Source organism: Arvicola amphibius, chromosome 9 (assembly GCF_903992535.2).
Source record: "Arvicola amphibius chromosome 9, mArvAmp1.2, whole genome shotgun sequence".
NCBI classification, from domain to species: Eukaryota; Metazoa; Chordata; class Mammalia; order Rodentia; family Cricetidae; genus Arvicola; species Arvicola amphibius.
Genome location: NC_052055.2, coordinates 60641575 through 60655439, shown reverse-complemented (window position 1 = coordinate 60655439; position 13865 = coordinate 60641575). Strand labels below are relative to the sequence as shown.

The 13865-nt window shown below is 53.5% G+C and overlaps 1 protein-coding gene across 1 annotated transcript; it reads left to right on the top strand.

The window, feature by feature from the left end:
* Window positions 1-7330: 7330 nt before the first annotated feature.
* LOC119822774 (keratin, type II cuticular Hb1-like) lies at window positions 7331-13621 on the top strand. The gene is made up of 9 exons (XM_038342301.1): window positions 7331-7705; window positions 9084-9292; window positions 10066-10126; window positions 10252-10347; window positions 10858-11022; window positions 11256-11381; window positions 11678-11898; window positions 12969-13000; window positions 13455-13621. The coding sequence occupies exons 1-9, from the start codon at window positions 7343-7345 to the stop codon at window positions 13619-13621; spliced, it is 1440 nt and encodes a 479-aa protein (XP_038198229.1). The 5' UTR covers window positions 7331-7342.
* Window positions 13622-13865: the final 244 nt, after the last annotated feature.

Genomic DNA, 13865 nt, shown 5'->3' with positions numbered 1-13865 from the left:
TGAGCAGGAGCAGGGCAGCACGGAAGTGGCCAGTGTGGGGAGAAGGAAGGTGTGTGTGTGGCACTTTGTGCTGAAACTCGTCTCTGGCTTCTGGAGAAGGTTATGTTGCTAAGTAAGAGTGGCTGCAGCACATGGGCTCCACCAAGCCCCAGTCTGCACATGTTTAGCATCTGGTGTCAGAACTCTGTGTTATCCATTCTTCTGGTCGCTGAAACCAAACACCTGACAGAATTAAGGGAAGAGGTTTGTTTCCACATGAGGTTCAGAGGATACAGTGCATCATGGTGGAAAGGCCTGGTGGCTGAGTGGCTGGCCCTATGGCTGCTGCAGCAGTAGGTTCACGGGCTATAGGCAGCAAGGAGAATGTGACTCAGACCATCAAAGCCTGCCCTCTGTTCCCACGGTTAGCCCCACCTCACAAAGGTCCCAGTGCCACCAGCTTCCGACCAAGTGTTCAAAAACATAGGCCAGTAGAGATTTCAGGTCCACCTGAGTCCCTGAGAGTCACTCTGAGGGGTTCTAAGGAAAGCAGGTTAGGCGGTGATCGGAGGTGCAGGGTAATAGGCCCATAAAGGATAGGGACAGGCCCGAGTGTGTCCCCAAAGACATGGAGAACAAGCAATGGACTAAAAGGACAGGGTCTGGGCTGTGGATTCTACCCGAGGCCTGCTTTCAGGACGCCCTCTGACCAGAACTCTCTTGTCTAGATCCTATAGGAGCAGAGCGGGATCAGGGACAGGACAGAGTCTTCAGGTGATAATATCACTTTCCATGGTCCTTTCCCTGCCTCCCGCCAGGAGCTCCCTAGCTACACTGTAACCCCTGCTCAACAGACCCAACACCCTTCTACAGACACACCCACACTGAAACCCCTTCCTTCACCCCAACCCCACCACCCCCACCACCAAAACCACACCACCACTCCCACCCCACCCCCACACCACCACCACCACCACCACCACAACCCTACCACCACAACCACACCACCACCACCACCCCATACTCCCATGCACCCATACCCACCACACTCCTGTATCCTTGGCTGGGAAGCTTGGAAAAGGTGCAGTAGGATTGCTTCCACGTTTCCACTAGAGGGCTCCCTCACCCGGAGTGAGTTCCCTGGACAACATTGGGGAAAGCCCTTTCTGGACAAGAAACATTCCCAAGTCCAGAAACGTAGGAAGTGGCTTCTCTCAGCTCTTTCCTGTGAAATTTCTCTCCTGCAGAGGCATCCCTGGATGTGCTCAGCTCACGGGAACCAGTCTGGACCGCAAGAAGCCGCCACCCAGACCCAACACAGAGCTCTGAAACAGAGCTCGGGCTTCCCACCTCCAGCTCCTGTGACAGTCTGAGCCGCCTCAAAATCTCCTTCCAAGCTGTCCTTCACCAGAGACACTTGAAGATACACTTGAAGGCTCGGGCCCAGGCTTCTAGGCTCCTCCTACCCGGTTTCCTTTGTACATGACAGAGAGCCAAGTGGGCCCCTATGCTCATTTTCCACCTAGGGCTATCAATATTGCCTTCTTTCTTCCTTCCCCCATCTCTCCTCAGCCCCAAAGGATTCCTGCAACATGTTGCATGCATTCATCACTACGAACTAAGCGGCGATGGTGCTGCAGTGTGTACAGCACTCATGCACGCATCCTGCTCCAGTCCCCAGCTCCTGCTCCTGTGCCCAGCTCCTGCTCAGGTCCCCAGCTCCTGCTCAGGTCTCCAGCTCCTGCTCCTGTGCCCAGCTCCTGCCCTGGTCCCAGCTCCTGCTCAGGTCCCCAGCTCCTGCCCTGGTCCCAGCTCCTGCCCTGGTCCCCAGCTCCTGCCCTGGTCCCCAGCTCCTGCCCTGGTCCCCAGCTCCTGCTCAGGTCCCCAGCTCCTGCCCTAGTCCCCAGCTACTGCCCCAGTCCCCAGCTCCTGTCCTGGTCCCCAGCTCCTGCCCTGGTTCTCAGGTTCTGCCCCAGTCCCCAGCTCCTGCCCTGGTCCCCAGCTCCTGCCCTGATCCTCAGGTTCTGCTCTGCCTTTCATGCCTCAGCACCACACGGCTTGTAAACACATCAACTTTGTCACATTTCCTTCTGGTCACCTTCCACCTTCATACCTTCTGACATGTCATGGTTTGTTAGCATGTACTTATCTCTAGCCAATCTGTGGTAGCTGAGGTTGCCTCTAACTTGCTTCTATAGAAATAATGCCACAGTGAATGACCTTGTCCTTGTAAGAGAACTAACTGCTCTCAGACTTGAGGTTGAGGTCCTCTCAAGAGTGGGATTGCTGGGTATCCATTCACACTACATTACTACTATGTTACTACAACAAAATATCTGAAGCTAGGAAGGAATAACAGAAAACAAGGCTTTCAGCTCATTATTTTGGAGGAAGAAGCGTCCAAACAGCATGGTTAACTGCTGGGCTTTAATGCTGCCTCAGCATAGGGATTTGGCATCATGGGAGGAGCATGCAATGAAGATTGCTGGCTCACCTAGGCTGCCTGGCCAGAGAGCTCCCAGAATGGCCATCGCCTGCCAGCGCTGGGGTGACAGGAGGCACAGCCACACTCAGCTTTTTACACAGACACTGGGAACTCCAAACTCAGATCTCCATGCTTGCGCGGGAAACACTCTTAACCCACTGAGCTACCTTCCCACCCACCCCACCCCTGCTCTGCTTCCTTCTTAACCCACTGAGCTACCTCCCCACCCACCCCACCCCTGCTCTGCTTCCTTCTTAACCCACTGAGCTACCTCCCCACCCACCCCACCCCTGCTCTGCTTCCTTCTTAACCCACTGAGCTACCTCCCCACCCACCCACCCCACCCCATCCCACCTCTGCTCCCTTCTTTCTTTCCTTTTTCTTTCTTTCTTTCTTCTTTCTTTTTTTTTGGAGGGGGGGCTAGTAACTCCAGTATGTTCCAGCACAACCTTGAAAATGGGTGTTATGGTTTGAGTGTGGCATGGCCCCCACAGGCTGCTGCTTAGAATGTTCTGTCCCATCTGGTGACATCGTTGGGGACACGGAATCTAGTTGGCCAGTGTAGAACTCTAGTGGCAGAGCTTATGGATATCACTTGATTTCTGCTCTCCCTGGGCTGCTGAGATATGAGCAGACAGAGCCCCAAGGTCCCCTTGCCATGGATATGAGTGGTTCTAGTACCACACCTTTCCCCCATGGTGGACTGTGTCCCCTGAACAGTGACCAAAACATAGCTTCCTCCCTTGGGCTGTTTCTATGAGGTATTCAGTTACACTGACAAAATAAAATGTAAGTAATATAATGAGCATCTCTTGTCGGCATGTCAGCATGGACACCAGGTTCATCCTTCAGATGTGACATCCTCTGCGCTCCACCCACATAGCTACTCACCTGCCGCGCTCCATGCTTTTCTGAGATGCTCTTCTTCCATCCTTCCCAGCCTCCAGCTGCTGCTGAGACAGGTGTGCCCATCACACCAGCCTCGACCACCTGCTTGTCAGTCACCATTTAACTGAGGCATAACTGCAAATTGACCCAGCTGACCAGCTGGCCCCTGGAGGACACATGGCGTGTAATAAATTCTCCTCTGTCCTGTGAGGAGCATAGTGCTTTTGCAACATGCAGCTGTCAAGCATGTGGCAGGGACCGCTGGCCGTTGTGCATGGTGGCTTCACAGGCTTCACAGACGGAAATGCCAAGAGTGAAAGAAGAGAGGTCATAAAGGCCTGGAACAGAGCCCTAGATGGGCTGAGTTGATGCGTTTCACATACACCAGCTGGCTAGCTCAACACAGAGCCCAGGCTAGCTCATCATGGAGCCCAGGCTAGCTCATCACAGAGGCCAGGCTAGCTCATCATAGAGCCCAGGCTAGCTCATCACAGAGCCCAAGCTAACTAATCACAGAGCCTAGGATAACTCATCACAGAGACCAGGCTAGCTTATCACAGAGCCCAGGCTAACTCATCACAGAGCCCAGGCAGCCACGGCACCATTTTACAGCTGAAGAAGGAAACCTTGCAGAGATTAACTACCCTTTCACACCAATTCAATCCAATTCAGAACTCGTAGCTACATTTCCTGACTCCCAGTCCCTCTAACTTGCCAGCAACAGCTTCCCCCAAATAAATATCACTTCTACAAGCAGCCAGGCACCAGACGGGTAGGCCCCAGCCCAGGCAAGTCCCTTGGTCCCACAGGTTCACACTGAATGATTTGTGTTAAGAAAACTGAAGGACACATGTGGAGATATACCTACTGACGTTTGCACAGCATTTGAGATCATTTGGAACACAGGGGTGTTCCTTAAAATTCAATTAAGAGAGGACAGAAACAAAAGCAAAGGCCCTGGGCTACTAAGACACAAAGAAAAGAAGTAGCAAAGCCAGGGACATGAATAAGAAGCCAGGCGTTCAGGTGAGTACAACCAGAAAAACACAGTTAGGAAGACACCCAGGTGGGGAGCAAAAGCCCAGAACAACAGACAGGACTCAGAGGGTTGGCTGAGCAGGGCAAGCAGGTGACCCAGGCAGCTGACACAGGCCAGTCCTCAGGCAGCTGACACAGGCCAGTCCTCAGGCAGCTGAGGCAACAAGGAGCATCCCAGAGCAGGCACAGAACACAGGCCTTATGACTGGACTGTAGTCTCAGCCAGAGCCTTTATAAGGCCTTGGTCAAAGCCAGAACCAGTCATATCTGGATCCCAGATGGGCAGAGCCAGTCTTGGTCGGGGAGAGCTGCCTAGGGCCCTTTGTCAGTTACCTGTCTGTGTCTATATTCAGGGGCTCCCAGGTCCCAGTGTCTTTGTTCTTTGGCACTTATATGTGTGAACTCTAATTTAGGCTTTTTGAGGTGGCAATGGTCGCCTCATAAATCCATGGCTGTTTTCTGCTGACCCAGGGTGTGGTGCTTGGCATCTCACTGGACATGACACTGTCCCTTCGCACGATCTTGCTGGTTGCCCAGTCACCCTGTAAGCATGAAATTGGGGTGGGGTGACCCTTCCCATGGCTTGAGCTGGTACCATTTTATCCTATGCCAGCAAACCATGTGCTATACTGCTGCCATTTTAATTTTACACACAAGGGCAGCCAGAGCAGCCTGGGCCTCACACAGCGCAAGTAAGAGACACCGGTTGCCAAGGAAGCCTTGAATGTTGGGAGTCTGTGCAACAAGAGCCGGACAGGAGTGAACATCATCATGGCTTCTTGAACTGAGTAGGTGTGTGTGTCTATACAAAGTCCCTCAGAGAAAGAACCCGATTGATTCCAGTTCCAGAACTGGGACAGATGAGCTAGCCAGAGACCAATGGGGCAATGAGGAAGATGAGCTTCCAGAAAGACTCACCACCCCTCAGCACTTCAATGACCTGGTCCCATGTGACCGCTGAAGCAAGACATTCCTGATGCTTCCCTCTGCACAGGAGAGAAAAGAGCTAGGTTTTTTTGGGTGTCTGGCAGTTGTAAACCTGCTAAGGCTTAGCATGACAGGAGGAGGCAGCCCTCCATCCAGCAGCCACAGAGATCCCACTAGGCCCAAGCCTCAAGGCCAACACCATGGTGGGTCTCTCATACCAGATGCCCTTTTCCAACACCACCCACACACTGGCCTGAATGTGCAGAGGCCTGAGTGTAGGGTCCAAAAGAGCCCTCTCCTCCACACCCCTGGCAAGTGTGGCCGAGCTTCCTGACAAGTTCCCCATAACAGACAGGCTCCTCTTCATTCCAAAAGCTCGGCCGCAGAATGTGCTTGGTCCACACTCCCACACCCCAAGAAGGAGGGAAGGGCAAAAGGTGAGGTGCTGGTGGGATGTGTGGCAGGTTATTTTTAGCTCAGCCTGTAGCTACTCACAAATGGTCCCATCAAAGGAGTCATTCTCAAAGGCCATCAAGAGACTTGTGCCTAGGAGGATTTATGAGCATAGACACCAGGTTAGGGAACTCTCCTAGATCAGCCGTCACGTGACCTAAACTTGAAGATAAGGCCAAATGGCTTTAAGGACAGTCCCCCTAGTCTCAGCCTTAGGCCACTCAGTGAGTCCTCCCTAGGGGAGGAACAGACCCATTTCAGACCCTGTAGAGCCCACATACTACTTTTCCCAGTGGGTGCAGGGACACCCAGACAGTCACTGAGCTTGCTGCTTGTTCTTTGTCAGACCCGAGCTCCTGAGCCCGAACACTGAAGAACATTCTTCCCAGTTGTAGCCTCTGCATTACCCGTTGGTCAAAAGCTGGTTTTCCCAAACTCTTTCCACACTACCCACCTCCAAAGCTGAATCCCCGGAGAGCAGCACTGTGGCTACAGCCACGGTGACCGAGTTGGCATTTCCTGGAGAATAGAGGAATGAGCAGTCTCCAGACCAGAGCTAAACTATAGTGTCTGGGGTCCTCTCAATTCATTTCCTCCAGGTTCTTCTCAAACCCACCTTCAACTCCCCACCAAGACACCTGGAACTCTGGAGAGCCTGTTCTCAAGCCTTGCTCCAGATCCTACCTGCAATGCCATCCGGAATTCAAGCAACAGCTCTCAATCTGTGACTTGTGACCCCTGGGTGGCATAACAGACATCCCGAACATCAGGTATTTACATTACAATCCATAGCAGTAGCAATATCACAGCTCTGAAGCAGCAACGAAATAGCATTATGGTTGGGGTCAGCACAAAGTGAGGAACTGTGTTAGAGAAGGTTGAGAAGCGCCGCTCTCACGTCTACACGGAGCATTCCGCCTTGCCCCGTCCCACCTGCCAGCTGCTCTCCCTGCGCTGGGAATACCCAAAATGCAGAGGACAAGCTAGGCTCCCACTCCAGTCTCCTGAGCCCCCACCCCCACCCCACCCTGGCCAGGCTCCGGGAAAGAAACAACTGGAAGTGGTTGACCATAACAGTGAAGACAGGACCTTATCTATACCTGCCCTTTGGATGGGGACAGATGAGAAGGAAATGTAAGGGGCACAGTCCCTCATAGGGAAAAACAGACCAGCCACTCTGCCCAAAGCCACTCAGCTCTCCAGGATCCATAGCCCAGGTAGATCCCTTCAGGAAAAGGATTCAAAGAGCATGCTCCGAGGGATCCCCTTGCCTTCTCTCCCGGAGACCACAGGAGGGGCAGAGACCAGGTGGAAGCTTGTAAATGGCTTTGAAGATGAAACAGGCCTGTGGCCAAGGATTGTTGACACAGCCACACTAGGAGGCAAGCGAGTTGGAGCTTAAGAGGCCTGGCGCTGCCAAGCCAATAAAACACAGCTATTGTCTCTTCTTGGCCTCTTTTAATGCCAGCTACTGAGGGCATATAAAAGGGCCGTCGCTACCCAGGGAACACACCGGCCTCAGCTCCATCCGCTGTCAACTTCTCTCCTCTTCGCACGTGTCGATCCTCCACCATGACCTGTGGCTTTCGAACTGGAAACTTCAGCTGCGCATCAGCCTGCGGGCCCAGGCCTGGCCGCTGCTGCATCTCCGCAGCTCCCTACAGGGGTATCTCCTGCTACCGTGGACTCTCAGGGGGCTTTGGCAGCCACAGCGTCTGTGGAGGCTTCCGCTCAGGCTCCTGTGGACGCAGCTTCGGATACCGCTCTGGAGGCGTCTGCGGGCCCACACCCCCCTGCATCACCAGCGTTTCTGTCAATGAGAGCCTGCTCACGCCCCTCAACCTGGAGATCGACCCCAATGCTCAGTGCGTGAAGCATGAGGAGAAGGAGCAGATCAAGTGCCTCAACAGCAGGTTCGCAGCCTTCATCGACAAGGTGGGTGTCCAGGACCAGACCCTTCCTGGGGCCCACCATATGCACAGCCTAGGCTGGGGGCTGAGGAGGAGTCAGAGTGAATACAAACCCATCGAACCCCCAAGGCCAGAGAGACACAGACAGAGAGAGACTGGAAACAGTACCTTCCAGTCTGACATGGGAAAACAAGCTGAAATCAGAACTGGGGCCTACAGAGCCCAGGCACAACCTCGCCCAGAGCTGCCCTCTGGGACTTTCCAGCGTGTGAGACCAAGTGGTGCTCATGCGGGAAGGTGGTGTCCTCCCCATCAAGGGCAGGAAGAGTAACTGTGGAGACTGAAAGCTCATCTCACGGGGCTGCTTTAATCCCATGGAGTAGCTGCGCCGGTGTACCTGTGCAAGCTACTGCACTGGTGCTCAGCATGCGACCTGAGCTGCAGTCACAGCCCCCATCCTCAGGGCCACAGAGGAAGGTCTGGGCTCCACAGACATCCACTGCAGAGCCAGAGCAAACTCGAGCCTGCGGCCTTCTTGACAGAATCCAGGCAGCCATATGCAGCTGAGGTTTGAGCACAGGGAGGAAGGTTTGGGCTCCAGGAGAGAGCAGCTGTGGGATGGGGAGAGCTGTCCAGAACTGGCACACACAAGACACTAAAACCAGCACAGGAAAGAACTCACCAGGGATACAGCAAGGTTATCAGACAAAGTCATCTACATCTGAGAGTGGACCAATCTGGGGTGGGGAGACACATGTAACATGCAGCGTGGGAATCAATAATCTGTTATTATCAGGTGGACTCTGCTCCTGCAAGTCAAGGGTCTCTCTCCACAGCCAGCACGTTCCCTGGCCTTCAACCCCACTCTTGAGGGTAAGGGTGGAACATGGGCATTTCTGCACTCATACCCCAAATGCCTATTATTTTGTGTTGTTTCTGCAGGGTTCCATCATTGCCACACACTTAACTTTCCAGAATTTACAATCTAAACAGGCCTGTCGTACATTTGCAGGTTGGCTGTCACAGCTGCTGTGCTGTGTTGCATTCTCAGGGTAGCATGCCTCTCTGCACTTTGAGACTTTAATCACCCTGCTCTGCAGAAGGTTAAGGGTCTTATCCAAGGTCACATACTAAGAAGAGGCAGCTGAGTCTGGGGGTAAGGCACTTTTCATGATCCCAGGTGAACTGACTGAAGTTAGTGCTCAAGAAAGAGCCCTAGGTAGTAAACTGACTCAGCCCCAGTGTGCTTACGGAAAGATGACACACCAACAAAGGAGGACATGGACTTCCACATGTTGCTGCATGTGTGCAAACACACATGCACACATGCATGCACGTGCACAAGCACCCTTACCTTCTGCTCCTGCAAGGGTCCATTCTCAGACGTTAATTCTGAATGGCAGGTGCGCTTCCTGGAGCAGCAGAACAAGCTGCTGGAGACCAAGTGGCAGTTCTACCAGAACCGCAAGTGCTGTGAGAGCAATGTGGAGCCACTGTTCGAGGGCTACATTGAGACCCTGAGGAGGGAGGCTGAGTGTGTGGAGGCTGACAGCGGGAGACTGGCTGCTGAGCTCAACCACGCCCAGGAGGCCATGGAGGGCTACAAGAAGAGGTGAGAGTCGCTGGACAGTCTTGGCAGGAGCCCCCGCCTTGTCCATTAAGGAACTTCTTTCCCTGCTTTCCTGCAGGCAGAGACCCTCTCCTTTGCAAGATAGACTGTCATCAGCCTCCCTGAGGGGTACAGGGCTCCCTTCTCCACCCAACAAACACTCTGGGGAAACCTACTAGCCCTTAAGCCTCTGGATGCTGCCTTTAGGGTTTCCTAACCCACTCTCTTCTCCAAAACCTTCCGCACCCAGGTAGACCCAATAGGATGCTACTAAACCAGCCAGCAGTGTGCATGGTCTCGGCCCTTGGGGGTTTACCATCTGCTGGGATGCAGGCATGACATGGCATATATATGTGACACAGCCATGAAGGATAGGCGCTGAGTCTTACAAAGCTTCTGCTTCTCAAAGGGACCAGCCTTCTTCGGTGCCGCACTTTGCTATGGCCTCCGGCCTCTATCCTTGACTCTGAACAGGCCTTCCCAGAGTGGTCCTTGGGCTCATTCCAGGAAGATAATAGACAGGGTGTCAATCAAAGGATAAGGAAAAATGGCATCTCCCTCTGCCCAACCTCACACGTGCACACACACACACACACACACGCACAAATGCACAGCTTCCAAATACCACGATCTTGTCTCTACTGCAAAGACCCAACAATGTTCCTATGGGCCTGTGCCTAGAGCCTGGCCTCTCCCAGGTCCTCTTAGGAGGCCTGGAGTTCAGGCTGCTTTCTGAGACAGCTTCATGACCACCCCTCCTTTCTCCCCTGCCTCAGGTACGAAGAAGAAGTTGCGCTCCGGGCCACAGCAGAGAATGAATTTGTGGCTCTGAAGAAGGTGAGTGATTGAAGCTAGTCCCTACCCAGTTCCACCCACCCTGTCCCCTCTGGCCTGCCACTCCTCAGCCAGATGCCCCAAACCCAAGGAGGATTTAGAATGATGGCTCTCTGCAAACCCCACAGGACGTGGACTGTGCCTACCTGCGCAAGTCAGACTTGGAAGCCAATGCAGAGGCATTGACCCAGGAGATCGACTTCCTGAGGCGACTGTATGAAGAGGTAAGGGTGGTAGCCGTGGCAAGCACACATGAGACTCAGAAGGAATCCCCAAACCCAAAAAGCTCCCCCCCATAAGGAACCTAATCTGACACATGAGGCCAGGTTAGAGACTGGAGAGCTTGGGCAGGGGACTGAAAAGCCAAGCAGACTAGATGAACTGTCCACCCAGAGACCACCTAGTTCTTCCTGAAATGACAGGTACAGCCCAGCCCTATTGGCCCTAAGGCGAGTCTTAGAGAACATCAGACCCTAGGGCATGGTCTGTACCTAAGGAACTATCCAGAGACAGCCTGGATTCGCTAGGCCTAAGCAACTCCACAAGGGAGAATTTGGGGAATGCTCGTGGCTGCCTCGGAAGGAAAGTTAGAAACAGAAAGCGGTCTCTTTCTAGGGGTAGTAGTTCTGCTACAAATATGACTGACAGGTTCCAAGAGAGTCGTGGGGGTTGGGGGAATGGTGGGTGAAGAAAAGCCCAGACACCTGACTATCTCTCTCCTTCTCTTCCCACAGGAGACCCGAATCCTCCATGCCCACATCTCAGACACCTCTGTCATCGTCAAGATGGACAACAGCCGGGACCTGAACATGGACTGCATCGTGGCTGAGATCAAGGCTCAGTATGATGACATTGCCACCCGCAGCCGGGCAGAGGCCGAGTCCTGGTACGGCACCAAGGTGAGTGAGTGGTCACAACAGCCATCCTTAGATGCGACAGTGGGAAGGGCCCAGGGCTCTATCAGAAAAGGCTTCTTGCACCCCAAGAATCATAATAAGATTGCAGACAGCACTCAGGTGGGGGAGGCAGCCCTGGCTGAGAGCTGTGCTGCTGGGTGTCTTGTGCACTCAGTGGCTGTGCTCACTGAGTCCTGTGCCATATGAGCATCTATCTCTGCTTCCCCCATCCCCAGTGTGAGGAGATGAAGGCCACAGTGATCCGGCACGGGGAGACCCTGCGCCGCACCAGAGAGGAGATCAACGAGCTGAACCGCATCATCCAGAGGCTGACGGCCGAGATTGAGAATGCCAAGTGCCAGGTATGTGGGGGTCAGCTATGCTGAGACCAGGGAGGCTGGGTGCCTACTCAGTGCCATAGTGCCAACATGTGCCCGGCCTGGATCTTACCATTTAGTATACCTACAACATATGTGGACAGAAGCCTGCCCATGGTCACTCTGATTGAACCCGGTCTATAAAGAAAAAGGGTTTTTTTTTTGTTTTTTTTTTTTAGAGTGAGGGATGTTTTTCAGATGGTAGCAGACTAAATACATCCAGGTAATACATAGAGCCACCCAGAGACCATAGACCATCCCATTCTCTTCTGTGTCCCCAGAACACCAAGCTGGAGGCTGCAGTGACCCAGTCTGAGGAGCAGGGAGAGGCCGCCCTCACTGATGCCCGCTGCAAGCTGGCTGAGCTGGAGGCTGCCCTACAGAAGGCCAAGCAGGACATGGCCTGCCTTCTCAAGGAGTACCAGGAGGTGATGAACTCCAAGCTGGGCCTGGACATCGAGATCGCCACCTACAGGCGCCTGCTGGAGGGCGAGGAGCAGAGGTGAGTCCCTGGTCCACTCCACTACCTTAGGAACTTTCCCTGCTTAGACTGCCTCCCACCTTCACATCTCAGTTTCTGCCCCAAGAACCAACAGAAGTTAGAGCCATTTCTGCCTGGAGCCCATTGCTCTTGAACTGGCCTTGGGTGGCTTCATTACACAAGCCCCTGGCACCACAGAGCCAGAACTCCAACCAGCATAGGCACCTGCTAGGACTAGAACCAAAGTACCTACCTCTGGGTCTTGGCTCTTCCAAGATGGGCACCTTGCCTATAGGTCCATGAGGTCTTAACCTGGGTTTGAACTGCTGGCCAACTTCTGCCCCTTGCCTGTGTGCCCAGGAGGGCACCTTTGACCACAGTGCCGGACAGAACAGCACAAGTGGTGGGGGCTTCCCTCTGACTTGTAGTTTCAGGGGAGCTGGGTCCACTGCAGTGAGGAGTGGTAAGGCAGCTCTGCCCACAGCACTGGAAGGATGTTAAGGTGGCATGAGGCAGGAACTTGCTCTCTTTCAGTCTGAAGATTTCAAAGAGCTCTCTATTGGTTGGCTGCTTTGCTTTTCTAATCTTCATATTGAAGCCCAATATCTGTCTCTGGGTTTTTATTAGTCATCATACAGTATGTGGTGAGGTTGTTCCCATGGCAGCAGACTAGACAGGATCAAGAGCCAGAGAGTAGAGTGTAACCTTTGAAGTCACTCTTCTGGTGACCTACTATCTCCTGCTCAACCCCACCTCTTAAAACTCCACAGCTTCCCAAAACAGGATTAGAGATAAGCCCTTCAAAGTGTGAGCCTATGGAGGGCCATTTCTTCCTAAAGCTGGGCCTAGCCAAGTCTGTCAGAGACTTGTTTGGGCTACACATTGCAGAATCAGCTGAATGAAGGCAAGCGAGACTTGAAGTCAGTCTGAAATCTGTTCAGTATAGCGTCCTGCATGGCCTCAACCACCACAAAGACACCTTTGTCTTAGTGACAAAGATAAGGATGAGCGGTAATGTGGCATCTGAGGAAGCCCTGATGATGCCTCGTTCTGACTACTCTCTCTCCTTCCCCTTCCTTTCCTCTGCTCAGGCTGTGCGAAGGTGTTGGAGCCGTGAATGTCTGTAAGTATAATGAATCCTGAAAGGAAGCTGTAGACTTGGGCATCAGCAAAGATTTCCCGATGTGGTATACAGACACTGGGCAAACATCACTAACAGCTCCAAATAAGGGTACTAGGTTGTTCATGCAGAAAAAGACACTGAGGTCAGCTCCCAGAGTGGCTGCAGTGGGAAAGGGGAAAGATATCACTCCAAGGGCTTCAGAACTCACTTAGTATAATGTCTGCCTTGGAGAAGTGAGGAAGCCGCGTCCACAAAAGGAATCACAGAGCAGAAGCCGGCCCATAACTCAGGCCTCCTGGCTCCTAAGAGGAGGCTTCCCTGCACAGTTTACAAACCTGACTGAGGGTTCTTTGTGACCTTCCCCAAAGGCTGGAGCAACCAAACTGACCAAGGGAAGGTGACTGACTGGGGTGGCCACCAGCCAGTCTTCAAGACCCTTCCCTTTTCCTTACAGGTGTCAGCAGCTCTCGTGGTGGCGTTGTGTGCGGGGATCTGTGTGTGTCTGGCTCACGGCCAGTGACAGGCAGTGTCTGCAGTGCCCCATGCAGTGGGAATGTGGCAGTGAGCACTGGCCTGTGTGCACCCTGTGGGAGTGGCTCCTGCTACCAGGGGAGGTGTTAGAGGTCCAGAGGGAGCCGGGAAGTGGCCTGCCCCACAAGGCTGACCACAGTGGCCTCAAGCTCTGCTGCCCTTGTGTTCTGAGAATACAGTCCCCGTTCCCAGCAGCTGCCTTCTGCCTAGCTACCAGCCAGCAAGGAGCCTGCTCCTGAGAGATCAGCCTCCTGCCTCAGTTACAACCCTGGAGGTGCCCAGTGCTGCTTCCTGAGACCTCAGCCTCTAGGCCCTGTTGTGTAATAAACTGTGC

Bases quoted from the DNA above. Each gene is read 5' to 3' on its own strand.
- LOC119822774 (XM_038342301.1), top strand. From the start codon at position 7,343: ATGACCTGTGGCTTTCGAACTGGAAACTTCAGCTGCGCATCAGCCTGC. The intron at 9,293-10,065 runs GTGAGAGTCGCT...CCCCTGCCTCAG, and splicing joins ATGGAGGGCTACAAGAAGAG to GTACGAAGAAGAAGTTGCGC. The intron at 10,348-10,857 runs GTAAGGGTGGTA...CTCTTCCCACAG, and splicing joins TGAGGCGACTGTATGAAGAG to GAGACCCGAATCCTCCATGC.